This window comes from Orcinus orca, chromosome 1, assembly GCF_937001465.1.
Source record: "Orcinus orca chromosome 1, mOrcOrc1.1, whole genome shotgun sequence".
Lineage (NCBI taxonomy): Eukaryota > Metazoa > Chordata > Mammalia > Artiodactyla > Delphinidae > Orcinus > Orcinus orca.
This window is the reverse complement of record NC_064559.1, coordinates 186,705,445-186,726,000: the sequence shown is the minus strand read 5'-3', so window position 1 is coordinate 186,726,000 and position 20,556 is coordinate 186,705,445. Positions and strand designations below refer to the sequence as shown.

The window sequence follows — 20,556 nt, the reverse complement described above, 5'->3', positions numbered from 1 at the left end:
GGCACAGTGGTTGAGAGTCTGCCTGCCTATGCAGGGGACACGGTTCATGCCCCGGTCCGGGAAGATCCCACATGCCGCGGAGCGGCTGGGCCCGTGAGCCATGGCCACTGAGTCTGTGCGTCCAGAGCCTGTGCTCCGCAACGGGAGAGGCCACAACAGTGAGAGGCCCGCGTAACGCAAAAAAAAAAAAAAAAAAAATAGGTTGAAATTGACAGATATGATCCTGGTCAAAGATCAAAGGCTCTTTGTTCTGCTTCAGCAACATGTTTTTGAGGGCTCTGCATGGCATCCATCGATAACAGTGGCATGAGAGACCAGCAGGAGAGGGGCCACCAGACTTTGGGCTGGATGCCAACAGGATGACTTTTTTTGAGCTGGAGCCTGAATGCTCAGCTACTGGTTGGCAGTTAAGCATGAAGGTTAAGGGTCAGGACAGATGGGTTTAAATCTGAGCTCCACCCTTACTTGCTGTGTGACCCTGGGTAAGGTACTGAACTTCTCTGAATCTCAGATTCCTTATCTGTAAAATGGGGATAATTATAGCCCTATGACATAGGGTTGTCATGGAGTTTCAGTGACATCACATACCCAGTAGGGAAAAAGATAAATCCACAGCTTATTTGTATCCAGTCCAGGAGACAGATTTTTCTGCTCTGACTACCAACCCTTGACAAATTACAAATGGACAGATTGGATGATGGTTTGTTTCTTTTTACCTTTATCGATTCATTCAGTTAGCATACTGAATGTGCCTATTATGTGCCTACTATGTACCAGGTAATGAAAAGAGCTAGTGAGGCAGACTTAGACCATGGCATCCAAATAAAGGCAGCTCAAAGAATGACTTAAAGAAAAGTATAGCCAGTTTGTTTGGGTGCCTCTCCCATCCTCTTACTATCATCTTTTCTTGAGGGCTCCCTTTGAGGTTTCTGCCATGGCCATCCTTATCTACCCCTTCCCATTCAGTAGATGCTTATTCTTAGGAGGACTTCAGTCATTAATTCACACTATGGTGCAAATGACTACAGATCTCTCAAAGAATGGATCTCAAATGACGCCTCCTGTGAAGGTGACTGCCTACTGAAAGTCTGTTCCTAGCATAGAAAGCAAGAGTGTTCAAGGCAGAAGAGCCCAGAGAAATCATTCAGTCTGAGCCCTCTCAGTTCACAGGTGGAAATCAGGCCAGGCAGATGTGACCCTGGTCTCAGCAGGATGATCCAACAAAGGACTTCCAGCAGTTATGTGGCCAGGCTGGGTGGGGAGCAGAAAATGGCTCTTGCAGACTCCATGGTCACTGCTCTATACCATCTGTGTGCTGAAGATGCTTTGATTAGGTTGTGCAGGGTGCCCTAGGGAGATACTGATGCAGAACAAGAAGTGCCTCTGGCTTTCAAGAAGCCTACAGCCTGACAGGGGACATGAGCACATATGTAAGGCCAAAAGCTCTTTGGTCCCACTGATTTGAAATGCTGCCTTCATTGTGACCAAATTCTCCAATATGCACAAGACTGTTCTAAACTCTGTTCTGTTCTAGCACTGTCTTTTCCTGCACCAGCACCATGATGTTTTAAAGACCATAGCTTTATAAAATATCTTGATGTATTGTAGAAGACGTCCTCTTCTTTTTCAAGAATGTCCTGGCTGTTCTTGTACAATTACTGTTTCAGATGAACTTTTGTATTAGCTTTTGAGTAGCATAGATATTGAATCTTCCTCAGCACTCTTTTTTAAAAAAAAAATAAATTTATTTATTTATTTATTTTTGGCTGCGTTGGGTCTTCGTTGCTGCGTGAGGTCTTTCTCTAGTTGCGGCGAGCAGGGGCTACTCTTCGTTGTGGTGCACAGGCTTATCACTGGGTGGCTTCTCTTGTTGCAGAGCATGGGCTCTAGGCACGTGGCCTTCAGTAGTTGTGGCATGCGGACTGAGTAGTTGTGGCATGCGGGCTTACTTGCTCAGCGGTATGGGATCTTCCGGGACCAGGGCTCGAACCCATGTCCCCTGCATTGGCAGGCGGATTCTTAACCACTGCGCCACCAGAGAAGTCCCAGTACTCTTGTTTATGCCAGGCCCTGGGTGTTCTGAGGAGCCAGGCACTCAGTTGCTGCCCTTGGGAGCTCAGACTAGCTGGGAAGTGTAACCAAACAAGAAGTGTAAAGCAACAACAGGAATCTCAAGCTACGGGTAACAAAAGCCAAAAGAGTGAGGAGTCCACACAGATGTAAGTGCTGTGAGTTCCATTGTTCCTCTGGCTAGGGAAGTCATGGGAAGCTCAACAGGGGAGATGACATACTGGACTTTGATGAATGTGCAGGAGCAGGAGTTCAATAGGTATAAAAGAGAAGAAACGCTTTGAGTTGAGGAAGTCAGAGAACGCTTCTTGGAGAGGGAGACATTTTATTTGAGAGGTAAGAGTTTGCCAGATCCAGAAGATGGGATGAAGGGAGGGATTGCCCTGAGCTGGGAAAGTCACAAGAAGGATCTTTGAAGACAATTCATCTGGGTTTTGAGTTGGAGGATGCTGGAAGAGGCAATTAAATAAAAATGATTTTATTAGAAAAGTAAAACAAGGAGATGACATTTGACCTGGGCTTCCTGGGATGAGTGGGCAATTCACCAGATCAGAGAGGAGAGGCACCGTCGAGCTGAGGTAGTCACAGAAAAGGCTTCCCAGAGCAAATAAAAAACCTCCTGGCTTCCTGCCCATTCTCCAAGATCTAATATCCAGGAGCTAAGCGTCCCACCGCGTAGACGCTCGGGGTTCTGAGCTAGCAGGCCTGCAGTTGAGATTTCCCAGCGTAGGGTAGCGGCAGAGGGGTCTCTGTAGGACTGAGGATCACGTTTGCGGAGCCGGCTAGCAGGGTTGAATGCTTTATGTCGGAATCGACCAATGGGATAGTGGCACCCAGTTGCCAGGGCTACGGAGGGGGGGCCGAGCGGAGGAGGGGCCTGAGCGCCAGGGGCGGGGTCTGGGGGGCTTATATAAGTGAGCGCCGGGCGAAAGGCGGGGCGTGGCGTCGGTGGCTGCCGGGCGGGAGGGCGGCAGGCCGTGGGGCCCAAGCCGGAGGAAGCTAGCGAGCGGAGGCGCGGAGGTGCCGTTTCACTCGCTGGGGGGACCTATGGGTCGAAGCCGTGTAAATGCGTTTTAAGGCGAGTGCGGGGGAGAGGCTTGGGGAGCCTCGGGAGCGGTAGTTCTGGGCTCCAGTGCTGACCTGCTCCCTGGCCCCTCTTGTCTCCTCTCAGCAGGGGCCTCGGCTCCGCAGCTGCCACTCCTCCTCGGGGTGCTGCACAAGTTTCGAGGTCACCGGCGACCCCCCCTAGCAGCGTGCCTGACTCTGGCCCCGCGAAGGAGCACGGGGCTTGGTAAGGGGGTTTGGGGGGGGCGGGACCTCGGCCCTGCACTCAGGAGGGCTCACCCGGACAGAACCTCAGCCTTCAGTTCTTGCCCGGGAGCCCTCGGCCATCACCCACCACGTGGAGCCCCCACGCACGCTTACCGTCCTAGCACGTCAGGACCAGCCCGGCCCCTCTTTACAAACGGTTAAACTGAGGCTCCGAGAGGGGACGGGGCGTACCCAGGGTCACGCAGTAGAGAGCGGACTCGAACCTCAGCTCTCAGGCTGAGACTCCTTGGTGGGACCACCTGCAGCCACTTCAGGTGGGCGTGGTCAGGATGGGGGGGGTCACCTGGAAACTTCCCCACTCGGCTTTCCTGCTCTTTCTCTCTCATTCTTTCCCTTTAAACCCAAACCCTAATTTCAGAACTGGAAAGGATCTCCAAAACAATGCATCCATTTTACAGATGGGGAAACTGAGGCTCGGAGAGGCAGTGACATCTAGGCAGATAATGCCTTGTCCCAGTCCAGGATTCCTGATCGTCCTTCTCCTTCACTCCTCCCAGTGAACCTAAGCTCCCCAGGCTTGTGCTGGGGGCAGGGTGTGACAGGAGTGGGCGCCCTGGCCTGGGGAGGTGAGGGGTGCAGCTGACGCCAGCCCCCCAGCGGCCCCCTCACTCTCCTCCAGCAGTGTGTTGCATACTTTCTAAGGCGCCGGAGGCAGCGGCAGCTCCATCCAGCCCATCGGCTCCTCCTCGGCATGGCTGGCTGCCTGAGTGAAGCGGACTTCGTGATGGTGGAGGAGGGCTTCAGCACCCGAGACCTGCTGGAGCAGCTCACTCTGGGGGCCTCACAGGCCACCACGGTGAGGGCCTGGGAGTGGGGATGGGTCTTCTGTTCTCCCAGCAGGCTCAGCTGCCTCCTAGGGCCCACATCTGATTCTTTCACTTATTTGGTATTCATTCCTTTCTGTTTGTGAGAGACGCCTCATTTTTTCTCCAAATTCCTGGTCCTTGCCCCCATACCTGCCCCTCCTGTGTTCCCTGCCTTCATGAACAACACTACCATCATCTACACAGGCCTCTAGGTCAGAAACCTGGGAGTCCTCACTGCCCCTCCCACACCTGGGCACCCCCAAACTCTGTGAATGCAGCCTCCTTGAATTACCCTTCAGTACGTTCTTCTGGGACCTCACCGTGTAGTTTAGGCCTCATCCCTCTAAAACTCCCCTAACCTTTTCCCTGCCTCATCCCACCCCTTCCAACTCTATCACAGCCCTGCTCAAAATCAGAACTCTTCGGCAGTTTCCCCCTCCCTACAGGGTCCAGGCCCCTCTGCCTTCACAGCCCCCTTCCTGGCTTTTCCCACGGTGTGTATTATGCCCCATCAGAGCTGAACTACTCTGCTCGTATTTCCCGAGGATTCCATGGGCTCCATTATCACTCCTTTGCCCAGGCTGTTCCCGCTTCCCTTCTCCCAGCCTCTCTTGCCTCTTACCTATTTCTGCTCATTACTTATTACTCATCCGTGTCACCTTTTCCTGACTGCCCCAGGCAGATTTTGTACTTTCCTTCTCCATGGCCCCCTCTGCATTTTGTAGAAACTCCTGCTTAGCATTGATTGAATGGGCTTGTAATTGCTTAAGGGGTTCTTTTGCAGGCCCAAGCATACTTAGCATACTTGCATAGGTATGCTTGGTCAGACACCAGGGGGGCATCAGTAAAAAAGTGTTGCATAAAAGGGAAACTGAGTCCCAGAAAAGGTTTAATTAATGTGGTCTCACCAATGGCCTCATATGTGTTCAACCCTCAGTAAACAGCTGTCCTCAGGCATGGGTTGCAGTAGCAGTGGGACTACTTCAAGTCTTCTTTGAACACCTAAATGCGAAAGGCAGTGGCTGTAGGCTGTGGGTCTTCAAGGAATTTATCTTTTTTTCTGGAGAAAACAGTTGTCTATATACACAGAGTTCTGATACTTTGGAAGCATGCAAAACGCAGTGGGAGCATTAAAGGTGGAGTTGCCTTATTGGTTTGGGGGAAGGTGGCATTTCAGCTGGAACTTGAAGGTGGATTAGGAACTTGCCAGATACATGTGGGGGAAGGATATTCTGTATGGAGGACATGGTGGGAATAAAGGCTGGGAGGTGGAAAATGATCTAGGATAGAGCTGGAGTTTGAGCTGAAGTGAGGGAAGGGACTGGAGCTGGATCACAGAGCCTCGAATGTCCTGTAGGCTTGGGGATCCCCAGAGAATATTAGAGCAGGGTACTTGGGAGGACCGTGAATGGCACGCACTAGGAGGAAGCTGGGTGGGGTCTCATATTCACCCTTCTTGTTGTGCAGGAAGAGGTCGCTGCCTTCTTTGTGGCCGACCTGGGAGCTGTAGTGCGAAAGCACTTCTGCTTTCTGAAGTGCCTGCCGCGAGTCCGACCCTTTTACGCTGTCAAGTGCAACAACAGCCCGGGTGTGCTGAAGGTCCTGGCCGAGCTAGGACTGGGCTTCAGCTGTGCCAACAAGGTGAGCCCCTGCCCCCCACCTGCACACTGACCCTCACTGCCTACTGAACACCCACATGGCCCGGCTGCAGCTGCTGTGGGTGGACCTGGGGAAGCAGGAGTGACCTGTAATTGGCCCCTGCCCTCTGGGAAGGGCCACCACATGCAAGGGGTGTAAGGGATGAGGGTGGAATTTGCCAGCCTTGAAGTTCCACATTGGAACCATGTGTGACCCTGGGTAGGTGGGTCACCTTTTTAATGGAGATTTTCAAACTTCTTGGCATAGAGCTATATGTGATATTCTTCTAATTAAAACAAAACAAAAACACCATTTTATCATTGGTTTTATTTTTTTCTTTTATAACATTAATAACGTGTGACTGTACATTTTCTTAACTAATCCTTATAGAATTTTGTTGTTGCCAGTTCTGCTGCCTTTCTGATTTGATTAATGCTGTTGTCTTAATTCCCTCCTGCTCTCTTTAGATTTGTTTATTACTGTCATTCTCTATTCATTGAACTCTTGCAGACACTAGACAGTGTGCTAGACACTGTTCTAGGTAGGGCTGGCAATACAGTGTTGAGTAAAACAGACTCTGTTGTCCTTGAGTTGAATGCACGGCTCATCTATTTCCATTCTGTTCTTACTTGATAAGTCTTTTAGCTATAAAGGTTCCTCAGAGTACAGCTTTGGACATAGTTATTCATTCAGCAACATTTATTGAGCACCTACTGGGGGGTCAAGTACTTTTCTAGGTGGGGATTTAGCAAGTGAACAAAACAAAAGAAGTCCCTTCGTGGAGCTTGCTTTCTAAAGAACAAACAAGTGAAACAATGAAAGTCTATGGTATTTTAGATGGTAAATGCTGTGGAGAAAATTAAAGAGGGAAAGGGAAGTAGGGAAGAGACATGGATGTCGAGAAAGAGGATTGTACTTTTAGATGGTTTGGCCAGGGAAAGCGTCACTGAAATTTGAACACAGATCTGAAGGAAGCAAAAGATCCAAGCCAGGTGGATAACCAGGGGAAGAGCATTCCAGGAAGAGGGACCAGCAAGTGCAAAGGTCCTGAGGTGGGAGTAAGCCTGTGGGCATTGGTTTGTGATATTGTTATTACAGTTATTTAAAAACGTTTAGTAATGATTGTTTTGAGGGGGAATCCCTTTTAAACCCTGGTCAGCAATATAGCTGGGTGTTGTGCGGAGGATTCTAGAAAGGGATCTGGAGGAGACAGGAGGAGAGCTCATCTGGGTAGGAGGCTGGAGGGATTCCAGGTGGGAGAGAGGTGCACACCATGGTGGACGGTTGGAACGAGCAGGTTCACCTTTATCAGAGACGCATGTTAGTGTCCTTATTGGTAGGTGAGTCTCCCTCATGTCACCCGTGAAGCCCCTTTGCATCAGCTCTTGTTCTGCACAGCTGGTTTCATGCATGCCCCACATAAAGCCCCATGGAGTGCCTAGGAGAAGAGATTGCCATTTTGCAGTTGAGGAACTGGGGGTCAGCTTCACACAGCTTGCTGGTAGCAGAGCCAAGATTGCCCCCTGCAGCATGCCGGGTCTCTGCTCTGACCGAGGAGGAAGGGGACCCTTTTCCATAACCCTTGGTCTAGGGGTGAAGAACAGGACCCAACCTCACTGACTAGAGTCCTCTGCTTCCGGAAACCCAGAGGTGGAGCCCTGTGCTGGCCCTCAAGCCTCAGGACTGGCCTCCAAAGGGCAGAGTTGTGGGGTGTAGGGCTTGAAGTCGGGGGGGGGGGGTGGACGTTTGCTGAGGGCTCCTGTTGTGTCATGTGCTTCGCCAAGCGTTTTCTGTACATGATCTCATTTGACTCTTGAAACAACCCTGTGAGGTAATTATTATCACCGTGATTTTGACAACATGAGGAAGCAGTTAGTGTATAAGCAGTTAGTGTATAAGGCAAAGAGGCACAGAGGTTTGAGGGATGCCCTGGGAAGGGGCCGCTTGAGTATGGCAAGGGGTTTCTGACTTTATCACTGCTGTCTTTGCCAAGATCCCTGGGGAGGGGATGGCAGAGCTGAGACCCCACCCGGTAGGTGGGATCATGTGGCCCTTGGGTGCATTTCCTGAGAGGTGGCACAGCTTTTCTTGGAAGGCCAAGGCTGCCCTCTTCTGGTTGGCTGGAGCTGGTGGCCACGCTGTACGCACCATGCTTTGGCGGCCACTGACCTAGGGTCAGGCATGCGCTGGGGCTCGGTGTACAGATATGCATCAGACAGGCTCCAGGGTCAAGAGCACCAGCCACGCCTTACACGGGGCTCTGGTCCACCCACCCACCTTCCCAACGACCTTATGTCATCTCTCCTACCCCATCCCTTGCCCTCTCTGGCTGTCTCCCTCAGCATCCTCCCATCTTAAAATGCCTTCTCTGGACACCACATCGTCCCCCAGCCCAATCCCTCGCTCCCTCTTCGTGGCCAAACTGAGTTGTCTACACTTGCCTGTCTGCAGTCACTTGTCTCTTTCCCTTAGCACCCAGTCCTTAAGCCACTGCTTCCCGACCTCCACTCATCATTCCAAGGAATCTCCTCTTGCCAACGTCCCCAGCAATCTCCAGGATCCAGTGAGCACTTTATTCTAGACATTCATTTTGAATTATTCAAATAATACGTTGATTCATCTGCAAACAAAAAGTAGAACGTCAGCTTTATGTCTCCAGAGATAATCAACATTCTGAGTTCGGTGGCCACATGGTATTTGAAAAATACTTACAAATATGATCCATAGGAAACGTACAAAATATCTTGTGATTTTGTAACAAAATATAAGATGTTCATGTGGTAGGTATTGTGCCACATAGCTTTATTTTTATTTTTTAAAATAAATTTATTTATTTATTTATTTATTTATTGGCTGCGTTTGGTATTCATTGCTGCGCGTGGGCTTTCTCTAGTTGTGGCGAGTGGGGCTACTCTTTGTTGCGGTGCGCGGGCTTCTCCTTGGGGTGGCTTCTCTTGTTGCGGAGCACGAGCTCTAGGAGCACAGGCTTCAGTAGTTGTGGCGCGTGGGCTGTAGAGCGCACGCTCAGTAGTTGCGATGCACTGCATGGACTTAGTTGCTCCACGGCATGTGGGATCTTCCCAGACCAGGGCTCGAACCCGTGTCCCTTGTATTGGCAGGTGGATTCTTAACCACTGCGCCACCAGGGAAGTCCCTTACAGTAGCTTTAAGCTCAGCAGGTTTTGGAGATGTGTCCATGTTGATGCTTTTAGACCTTGTAGGGGACACTCCTTGGTCCTCCTAGCTTTTGATCTCACCATGAAAAAGTGTGTGTGTGTGTGTGTGTGTGTGTGTGTGTGTGTGTGTGTGTGTGTGTGGTGGGAACACTTAAAGTGAGATCTACCCTCACAAATTTTTAAGTGTTTAATAAGGAATTTTTAAGTATAGGCAACATGTTGTACAGCAGATGTCTAGAACTGATTACTCTTGCAGAACTGACACTTTATACCCATTGAGTAGTGACTCCCCATTTGAAACATTCTTTTTGTTTTTTAGTATTTTTTTAATTTTTTTAAAAATTTTTATTTATTTTATTTTTGGCTGTGTTGGATCTTTGTTGCTGTGTACGGGCTTTCTCCAGTTGCAGAGAGCGGGGGCTACTCTTCGTTGCGGTGTGCGGGCTTCTCATTGTGGTGGCTTCTCTTGTTGTGGAGCACGGGCTCTAGGCGCGCAGGCTTCAGTAGTTGTGGCGCACGGGCTTAGTTGCTCTGCAGCATGTGGGATCTTCCCAGACCAGGGCTTGAACCCGTGTCCCCCGCATTGGCAGGCGGATTCTTAACCACTGCGCCACCAGGGAAGCCCTAAATTTATTTTTTATTGAAGTATAGTTGAATTACAATTTTGTGTTAATTACTGTTGAACAGCAAAGTGACTCAGTTATACATATATATATTCTTTTTCATATTCTTTTCCATTATGGTTTATCACAGGATACTGAATAGAGTTCCTGTGCTATACAGCAGAACCTTGTTTATCCATTCTATATATACCAGTTTCCATCTGCTAATCCCAAACTCCCAATCCATCCCTCTCCCACCCCCCTCCCCCTTGGCAACCACCAGTCTATTCTCTATGTCCCTGATTCTATTTCTGTTTCATAGATAGGTTCATTTGTGTCATATTTTAGATTCCACATGTAAGTGATTATCATATGGCATTTGTCTTTCTCTTTCTGACTTACTTCACTTGGTATGATAATCTCTAGTTGCATCCATTGAAACACATTCTTTTTTTTTTTTTTTTTTTCGGTACGCGGGCCTCTCACTGTTGTGGCCTCTCCCGTGGTGGAGCACAGGCTCTGGACGTGCAGGCTCAGTGGCCGTGTCTCACGGGCCCAGCTGCTCCGTGGCATGTGGGATCTTCCCGGACCGGGGCACGAACCCATTTCCCGTGCATTGGCAGGCGGACTCTCAACCACTGCACCACCAGGGAAGCCCTGAAACACATTCTTTTTAAAAACACAGGCCTAGCCTAGGACATTGTGGGTTGGGTTCCAGACCACTACAGTAAAGTGAAGATCACAATAAAGTGAGTCACACAATCTTTTTGGTTTCCCGGCCCATATAAAAGTTATGCTTACACTATACTGTAGTCTATTGAGTGTGCAATAGCATTATGTCTAAAAAAATACTTGAAGTAAAATGTACATACCTTAAGTAAAAAATATTTTCTTGCTAAAAACTGCTGACCATCATCTGACCCATCAGCGAGTCGTAATCATTTTGCTGGTGGAGGGTCTTGCCTCCATGTTGATGGCTGCCAACTGCTCAGGGCGGTGGTTGCTGAAGTGTGGGGTGGCAGTTTCTTAAGAGAAGACTCTTCCTTTCACTTGAATACCTAGAGGTCATTGTAGGGTTATTAACTGGCCTAATTTCGATATGGTTGGGTTGTTGTATGTCAGGGAATAGGGAGGCCCAAAGAGCGGGAGGGAGACGGGGAATGGCTGAGGGGTGGAGCAGTCAGAACAGACATTTATCCATTAAGTTCACGGTATGGGCATATGGGCGTGGTTCGTGGCACCCCAAAACAACGACAATAGTAACATCAAAGATCACTGATCACAGATCACCAAAACAAATACAGTAACACTGAAAACATCTGAAATATCACAAGAATTACCAAAATGTGACACAGAGACATGAAGTGAGCAAACACTGCTGGAAAAATGGTGCCAATAGACTTGCTTGATGCAGGGTTGCCACAAACCTTCAATTTGTAAACATCGCAATATCTGCAAAGCACAAGAGAGTGAGGCGAAATAAAATGAGGTATGCTTGTACTCAACAACACGTGCTCTTGGTTTTAAAGACTTTAGAAACATATCCAGTGAAAGTGGACGCTGCTGGGAGCCTGCTCCACCCTCCTGGGGCGCCTCTGACAGTGGAGAGGTCTCCTTCTGCACAGATGTGAATTGCAAGACAGGGTTTGCTTTGACAGGAATGGCATAAGAACCTCTGCGTTGTTCTGCCTCTTCTGGGGACGCTCTCTCCTCCCCTCGGTCCTGTACCGGCTCTTCCTGCTCTCTAGCTGGGAGACTTCCTCTGGATTCTGGCTCAGGCTCTCTTCTCTTATAAACTCTCTGTCTTCGTAGGGGATTTCATCTCCTCCCATGGCTTCAAATACCCCTAATATGCCACCACCTCCCCTGTTTTGATCTCCAGCCCAGACCCTGTGTATCCAGGTGCTGACTTGTTGCCGCACAATGCCTGGAACCCAGTGTGCTCAAATGTACTCATGATCTTCCCCGCGAGAGGGGCCCCTGGGTCTGCTGGGCGAGGAGTCCCCCCCAGACATCTAACCCCACATCCCCACGTGCAGTCCCTCACCAAGCTTGCCAGCCATGCCTACAGATGTCACCACCCCCCTTTCTCTGCAGCCTGTCCTGTTTCCCAGGGAGGTTGTGACTGTCTCCCAGAATTCTCCTAGGCCCTTCCTTGGTCCATTTTCACACGGTAGCCAGAGTGACATGCATTTAGACCTTGCATTCAAAATGCCCATCTGATCATGTCCTTTTCCCTCTTGAGACCCCTCAAACTGTTTCCCACCACTGGCAGGGTCAGATATAAATCACATCAGCCTTCTTGGTCTCCCTGTTGGCTCTGCCTGCATCCCTCCAAGCTCATCGTCCCCCACCATGGTCACCCTGCCCAGGCCACCCCAGCGTTCTCTGTTCCTCCCTCAGGCTGAGTACATTCTTGCCTCAGAACCTCTGCACAGGCCACTTCTCCTACCAGAAACATTCTTTCCTTCCCTTTCAGCCTGGCCCAGGCCTCCTATGGGGCTCAGCTTAAATTTCTTTTTTTTTTTTAAAATTGAAGTATAGTTGATTTACAGTACTGTGTTAGCTTCAGGTGTACAGCAAAGTGGTTCAGTTATATATGTATATATTATATTCTTTTTTCAATTCTTTTCTATTATAGTTTATTATAAGATACTGAATATAGTTCCCTGTGCTATACAGTAAATCCTTGTTGTTTACCTGTTTTATATGCAGAAGTATGCATCTGTCAATCCCATCCTCCCAGTTTATTCCTCCCTCCCTTCCTTCCCCTTTGGAAGCCATGAGTTTGTTTTCTATTTCTGTGAGTCTGTTTCTGTTTTGTAAATAAACTCATTTGTGTCAGATTTTAGATTCCACATATAAGTGAGATCATATGGTGTTTGTCTTTCTCTTGACTTATTTCACTTAGTATGATAATCTCTAGGTCCATCCACGTTGCTGCAAATGAAAGAATTTCACTTTTTATGGCTGAGTAATACTCCATTGTGTGTGTGTGTTTGTGTATATATATATACACCACATCTTCTTTACCCATTCATCTGTTGATAGGCACTTAGGTTGCTTCCACGTCTTGGCTATTGTAATGGTGCTGCTATGAACATTGGGGTACATGTATCTTTTCAAATTAGAGCTTTTGTCCTTTCCAGATATATGCCCAGGAGTGAGATTGCTAGATCATATGGTGACTCTATTTCCAGTTTGTTAAGGAACCTCCATACTGTTTTCCGTAGTGGCTGCACCAATTTACATTCCCACCAACAGTGTAGGAGGGTTCCATTTTCTCCACACCTCCTCCTCAGCTTAAATTTCTGGCCTTCAGAAAACTGTCCGTCACCCCCTCGCATCCAGGTTTCCCCATCCCACATTCTCTAGTATCCCGTACTTTTTCTCCATGGCTCTTATCCATTTGTAATCCTATTATTATTCAGTGTTCATTCATTCCTCCCCTTCTTTCCCATCTGCCTGAAACCTCCACAGGGTCAGAGACCCTGTCTGCTTTACTCACCACTTGTTTTCATTAGCACCTGTCTCAAAGCCTGGCAACTCAGTAGATGCTCGAGATACACTTGCCAATTCAACATCAAGGTGTCTTCTCCACTGAAGTGCTGTGGTTAAGAGCTGGTGTGCTAAAGTCGGACGGTCCTGGGTTAGAATTATAGCAGTGCCACTTGTAAGCCGTGTGACTTTGGACAAGTCACTTAAGGCCTCTCTGAGCCTCTGTTTCCTGCCTCATAAGATTAATATGGCGATGAAATGAGAATGTCTATAAAATATTTAATGCAATGGCTGGCATACAGTAATCCTTTAATGAATGACAATGGTTATTATTTAAATAATTTTAATCAAAGCTAAACCACAGGTCCCCAAAGTGTTACCATTGCTGCTTCCTCTCACCTCTTGGGTGAAGCAGGGAGCGAAACCACATTTTCATAACTGCTCAGACGTGGGGTCTTTGGAAGCAAGCTGTGATGACAGCAGTTCCAGCTCTGGAGGTGGGCCTTTGTGTCTCCCTCTGCTACTCACTGGCTGTATCACCAAGGCAAGTGGGTTTCTTTGAACTCAATTTGTCCTCTGTAAAATGTGGCCGATAAATATTTCATAGGATAGTTATAGGCATTGCATGCGATAATGCACATAAATACCTCGTGCTGAAAAGTTGCTACATTAAAATTACAGTCTTGTTACAAACTTGGGATGGCTGAAGATGGCCCTGTGTCTCCTACCGTGCTTCCAAACTGCCACCTTCTTAATCATGGAGGGTCAGGCTTGAATTTGAAAGTTGGTTCTGCCTCCTACTTGCTCCATAGCCTCTCTGAGCATGTTTCCTTCTCTATAGAATGGAGCTAATACCATCTGGTGGCGTATTGTAAGGAGTAAATAAAAGAGTGAGCCTAAAGCAAAGGTTGGAGGCTTCCCTGGCGGTCCAGTGGCTAGGACCCTGTGCTTCCACTGCAGGGGGCACAGGTTTGATCCCTGGTCGGGGAGCTAAGATCCCGCAAGGTGCGCGGCGAGGCCAAATAAATAAAAATACGTACATACACACATAAATAAGTAAAGCAAGGGTTGGCAAACAATGGATGGTGGGACTTGTAGAGTTTTATTGGACCACAGCCATGCTCATTCACTTATGCATTACCTGTGGCTGCTTTGGTGCTACAAAGACATTTGAGTAGTTGTACAGAAACTATACGGCCCACAAAGCCTAAAATATTTACTCTCTGGCCCTTCATGGAAAAAGTTTGCCAACACCTGATGTAAAGCCTCTCATTCAGTGCCTGCTTGTGGTAGGCGCTCTGTGAGCACGGTTGCTTTCGCCATCATCATCATCATCGTCTGGATCATTAATGCAGCAGTCAGGTGGAGCACCGTTCTGGAAAGGTGAGGAAGAGGAGGCCCTGTGGGCAGAGGGCCTTGCTGGAGCCACCCAGCACCATGCCATGCACAGAGCAGGTGTCTGGATGTTGGATGTCCTGTGTCAAAAACACTATTGGTCTGGTGAACTTTCTAATACATCAAGTGATAGTTTCTAAACATTTAAATCTGCCAGGAAAATGTGTCAGAAACCTGTTTTCAGGGCTACCATGAATCTGTAGAGTGCCTTTGTGTGAATTAGAAAATGTATCCCTTCCTTAAGACACTTAATTGTTGTAAATAAATATACTGATTTTGTTAGGGCAAGATGCTTTACTGTTAGGAAGTCATAATAAACATACAAATCTACCATGTATTCTCTGAACGGGACCCCTCCCTCCCTAGGATTGTGCAGTAAACCACCCACACAGCTGTACATGGCAGCCCTGCCTGTCAGTGGTGAACCAGCGTGCGTACTGATTTTTGTATACCTGTTGTCTAAAAGTGAGGCCCACTTTTTATGGACCTCCCCAGGCACAGCTATGACTTTGCCCCTCATCTATGCTTCCTTGGCCTCCGTGGGCCCAGCAGGCTCTGGTGCTTCCTCACCACCACCTTTGGGATCCCACAGGCAGAGATGGAGTTGGTCCAGCATATTGGTGTCCCCGCCAGTAAGATCATCTACGCCAACCCCTGTAAGCAAATCGCACACATCAAGTATGCTGCCAAGCATGGCGTCCGACTGCTGAGCTTTGACAACGAGATGGAGCTGGCAAAGGTGGCAAAAAGGCACCCCAGTGCCAAGTAAGCTGAGAAGCACTCATGGGGGAGGCTGGGCTGCGTGTGAGGGCAGAGGGAGTGGGAGGAATGGGGCCGGGGCTGAGGACCCTGCCTTGGACCCGGCCAGAGTCACAGGAGGTTGGGGCAGGCACTCCTGGACTGGACCCAGGATGCAGAGCCTGAGTAGGACAGAGGTAGAAATGATGGATTAGACGCCAGGCAGAGCAAAGCCCACGGTACTACGGAGGTCAAGGTCACGGCAGAGGAAGCAAGAGGGGGTGGTGGTTTCACAGAGGAGGTGGCATTTAAGGAGGGCCTTGAGGGGTGACCAGCATCTGGGGAGGGCATAAACAGGGTGTCAGAGTGAACTGCGTGAGCAAACGCATGGAGGCCAGAAGCAGCATGGGGCATTTGAGGGATAAGCAGAAATTTGATGTGGCTGGAACATACCATGTGCAAGGGGGGAAGGAGAAGTGAATGATGCTTGTCACAGGGCAGGGACCCCAATGCACGTGGGCTTTGGGAGGGGTCAGGGCTGGACATCTTGCTCAGGCTGTGCCTCTCACCTGGTCACTGGACACCCTGGGGAGCCAGGTGGCGGGCCACTCTAGTTCACCCAAAGCAGCTTCCATTTTGTCTGTTTTACATATTGGGGATATCGGGGTTCTCAATAAGACTGTGTTTAAAAAATGGTCCCCCCGATACAAGAGAAGTTGGAAAAGCCTGGCTGGTGTTAAGGCTGATTCGGAGAAGTGGGGCTGCCCAGAGGAGAACTGGTGAGGTTGGGACCAGGGCAGGGGCCCCAGGGAAGGGCCCAGGGACATTGAGGGAATGGATTGGACAGGACTCAGAGGCTGACTGGCTGTGCAGGGAGAGGAGGGGGTCCAGGGGCTTGTGGGGTTGGGTAGCTCTGAGCCATGAGGGTTCACGCCTCTTGACTTAGAGAAGGCTTGGTCGGGGGCGGGGTGGGGGGGGTGAGGCATGGCGCCCCCTGCAGAGGTGCTGCGTGTCTCCTCAGGATGGTTCTGTGCATTGCCACCGATGACTCCCACTCCCGGAGCCGCCTGAGCCTCAAGTTCGGAGTGTCGCTGAAATCCTGCAGACAACTGCTTGAAGATGCCAAGAGGAACCACGTAGAGGTGGTGGGTGTGAGGTGAGTGCCCAGAAGCCCCGCCATCACCACCCACACCCACTGCCCACTGCCTGTTTTCCCAGGACTTAATCAACTCTGTGTGAGACCTCCCTCAGGGTCTCCAAGGAGGGCCTGTCCCTGGGCCTAGAATTCTGCCATTTGAGAGCTTCCTCCCTTTGGAAAGAAGTTTTGGAGTGTCCCACTGCCCCAACCCCACAGTCTGCAGAAGGTCCTGTCCCAGGAGGGACCTGGCTTTGCAGGAGTTTTCCCAGCCTGAGGCCAGAGGTCATCCTGGCACACCTTGGCTGTGCCTCTTTTCTGGTAGGGGATATGGAAGAAGTAAGAACTATGACCTAACAATACAGCTTTCCTTTGTTTTGGACTTAGGATGGCCAGGCACTCTGCTAAATGCTTCATGGACACTATCTCATAACTGTGGGATCTTATCCCCACTTTATAGATGGGGAAACTGAAGCACAGCTTGTCAGACTGCTGAGTGAGATGTACATCAGATCTGGCTGAATCTGGGGCCCTAGCCCTCACCCCAGAAGGCTCAGCCCCAGGGGTAGCATGGAGGGATGGGGGGGGCGCCAAGTGCCAAGGGACCTTGGATCCAGTCTCCTGTCCACTCCTCACTTGCCACATGGCCCTTGGCAGCCCATTTAACCTGTTATGCCCACAGTCACTACATCTGGAAAATGGGCACAGCATCCAGTGTGCTCGGCCAAGGTTGCTCCTGGCTGGGACTGAGGTGGTGGTACTTGGGCGCCTGTGTGTAAGCCGAGGCTCTTCCTCCCTTCCCAGTTTTCACATTGGCAGTGGCTGTCCTGACCCTCAGGCCTACGCTCGGTCCATCGCAGACGCCCGGCTGGTGTTTGAAATGGGTGCTGAGCTGGGCCACAGGATGCACATCCTGGACCTTGGCGGCGGCTTCCCTGGAGTGGAGGGGGCCAAAGTGAGATTCGAAGAGGTAACCCTGGGATCGCAAGTGTCACACTGGGCTTGGTGGGGGTGGGGGTGGGGATGGGGGCAGGGAGGGTTATAATGATCCCAGGAAGCTCACTGTGAGTGGGTCCCATGTGCTACGTGCTGTGCTTAGTGCTTTACCTGGATTATTTTATTATTAACCCTGTGTTACAGCTGAGCAAACTGAGGCTCGCAGACGTTAACTTCACTTCCTGAGTCCATGGAAGAGCTGGCTGCGCACCCAGCTCTGCCTGACTCCGTCCATGCACCTATTTGAGGCTTAACCAGGCCATATTTGCATAAGTCATAAGGCTTTCTGAGGGTCTGGGTGTGCCCTGTTCACCCTCCGGCGGACTGATGAGAAGTCAAGTGGGCAGGGGAAGGAAAAGCCAACCTTCTGTCCACTCCTAGTCCGTCTGTCTCCTTCCCATCTGGAAGGTGAAATCAGGAAAAACGTGTCATTGCAATCCCAACAAGCGACCACTAGGGGTCGCTTTTTCTTAGTAAGTGCCTGGTCCTGGAATATTCACATCTTGGAACTGAATTTAAGAAAATAATACGTGATGGACACTAAGAATTAGCTTCAAAGATGAGCATTGCAGCATTCTTCATAACAGAAGTCCAGTGGACTTCCTTGGTCCCTATAGCACTCATGGATTGGTTAAATTATGGTATATTCTTATGGTGAAAACATTTACACACGTGGGGAGGTCATTCAGCTTATTGAGTGAAACAGTTTATAAAAACATACATACTTATAGCCCTATTGTGTTTATAATAAAAAAATCAGGTTTTTAGGTTTGTATAAAAAGGAATTAAAGGAGCTACTCCAAAAAGTTAACACTGATTAGGTTAATCTGGGTAATAGAATTAGGGGTGACTTTGACCTTCTTTTTCCTTCTCTGTAGTTTCTATTTAAAAAATGTGTTATTTAGCATATTGGTTATTTAGGAAAGAAAAATCCACGTCAGGGCTTCTGGAATCTGAGTACCAAGTCTTAGATTAAGAGTGTCTTTTCCCATTGTAGGGTCATTGAAGGGTGATTTACACAAGTGTGAGGGTCTTGACCCAACTCTGTCTCTGCCTACCTTCTTGTCCAGCTGTCCGTGGTTACCAGCTGGGGTAACCTGAAATCAAAGAAGCTTTCAAGAAATAGACTTGGAGCTGCAGCAAGTCTTCAGCATAAACCCCACATTTCAAACATGTAATTGTCCCCCATCCTCTCAGATTTCTTCTGTGGTCAACTCAGCCTTGGACCTGTACTTCCCGGAGGGCTGTGGTGTGGACATCCTTGCCAAGCTGGGGCGCTACTATGTGACCTCGGCCTTCACCTTGGCAGTCAGCATCATCGCCAAGAAGGAGGTTCTTCTGGAACAGCCTGGCAGGGAGGGTAGGTGCCAGGTGGGCAGCGGAGCCCCATTCTTCCCTAAAGCCAGGGACAGTGGCTGGCTGAGCCGGGTCTGTTTTTAAGGGGTGGGGGAAGCTGGAAAATGGGTCCTTGCTTTAGGGAAGTTTACAATCAAGTATTCTCACCCCAAGACACTCTTTAGCATCTTTTTTTTCCTATGCATGTTTATATTTTATGAAGATTGAGATCAAAGCAACCTTAGGGAGAATAGATGCTTTATTAACCCTATTGTACAAATGAAGAAATTGAGAACCAGAGAGAATACAAGTGAATTGCTTAATTGCTAGTAAGTGGTAAAGCCTGCATTTCACCCCTTGTTTGTCTTCTCTCCAAAGTACAGGCTCTTACTCACCCTACTGCTTCTCACAACATATTGAAAGTAATTAATGACAACTTATATTTGTCTAAGCCCACTTTGTAGACAACAGAATGTAGGCATGGAGAGGTTGAGTCACTAGCCCAAGGTCACACAGCTGATAAGGGGCAGTGCCAGGATTCAAGTCCAGGCTGGGCTGACTCAAGGCTCCTCTGTCCACACTGCCAACATCAGCGCTCTTCCCTGACCTTCCAGATAGATCAGTCGTCCCAGCAGCCTCTTGAGTGAGAGGTCTGACTCTGATCTTGGGGCTTTTTTCTCTGCTCTGGGACCCCCAGGCACGAGAGCCTGAGGTCAGTGTGCTCTTCCTCGGAGAGGGGTGGTGGGCTCCAGGTGGAAGGTCTTCTGTGTGTGTGTGTGTAGGGATGGAATTCTGGCCTCCTTTACACATCTGGGGGATTATACTTTCTAGTCCAGCCGGGAGACCTGGCTTCTCAGTCCAGCTCATGCGCTGCCCCATCGTGTGCCTCTGAGCAGGTGGCTTAACCTCTTGGGGTCTTGAGTTTGGGTGGGCTGCTCTTCTGCCTTTGCTGGGGCATTGAGGGGCTCAGATGCAGTCGGGGAGTGTGTCCTGGGCAGGGTTGCTCAGCTGCAAGGTGTTTCCAACACAGTAGTGAACCTCCTCTCACAGGAGGAGGCTGGCCACCTCATAGCTGAGGAAGGGGCAGCCCTCTTGCTTCAGTAGCTTGTCCCCTTGCTGAGCCTGCCACAGTTCCAACCCCTCATGTGCTGCTTGTGCTGCCCCGCCCCCTCCCCTCCCTGCAGAGGAAAACGGTTCCGCCCCCAAGACCATCCTGTACCAACTCAGTGAGGGCGAGTATGGAATCTTCAACTCAGTCCTGTTTGACAACATCTGCCCTACCCCCATCCTGCAGAAGGTGAGCCTACCCCACTGGGCCTGTTTTCAATTGGGTGGGTGCATTTAAATAACATTTGTGTGTGTGTATTGTTATCTAATTTAAAAAAACTAAAACATTCATTGTGGAAAACAGACAATAGGAATAAAGAACGTTATCACCCATAATTCCACCACAGAGACTCTTTGAACATTAGATTTCTTTTCAATCTTTTAAAAAATGTATTATACTTTTTTCCCATAAAGTTGGGATCATATCAATTTGTAACCTGATTTTTTTCCCACTTAATATGGGGTGTAGCTCTTTGCATGCCATTAACCAATCTTTGACAACACGCCTCTTGATGACTACATAATATTTTAGCCAATCTAACTCTAGTGATTGTCCATTTGGTTTCCTGATTTTGAGCTTTGTGGGTCTATCTTGACATCCATCTCTGATCACTGCTCTGGGATAAATTCCTAGAAGTAAAAATTCATCTTTAATGAGTTTTCCATGTTAACGAGGGAATAGGAATAGACAGAACATTCCTTCTAGCCTCTGCAGAATCCAGCCCAGG

The 20,556-nt window shown here is 49.1% G+C and overlaps 1 protein-coding gene across 10 annotated transcripts in view; it reads left to right on the top strand.

Annotated features, from left to right (window-relative positions):
- Positions 1–3,002: 3,002 nt before the first annotated feature.
- AZIN2 (antizyme inhibitor 2) overlaps positions 3,003–20,556 on the top strand; it is a 34,510-nt gene continuing 16,956 nt past the window's right edge. Inside the window, exons 1-9 of one of the 10 annotated variants that reach the window (XM_049707300.1) lie at positions 3,003–3,148; positions 3,245–3,361; positions 4,045–4,198; positions 5,676–5,849; positions 15,110–15,282; positions 16,256–16,411; positions 17,195–17,360; positions 18,584–18,746; positions 19,906–20,018. In XM_049707300.1, coding sequence (XP_049563257.1) covers positions 4,094–4,198; positions 5,676–5,849; positions 15,110–15,282; positions 16,256–16,411; positions 17,195–17,360; positions 18,584–18,746; positions 19,906–20,018 — 1,050 coding nt within the window. In that variant the 5' untranslated portion in view covers positions 3,003–3,148; positions 3,245–3,361; positions 4,045–4,093. 10 annotated transcript variants of the gene reach the window in all.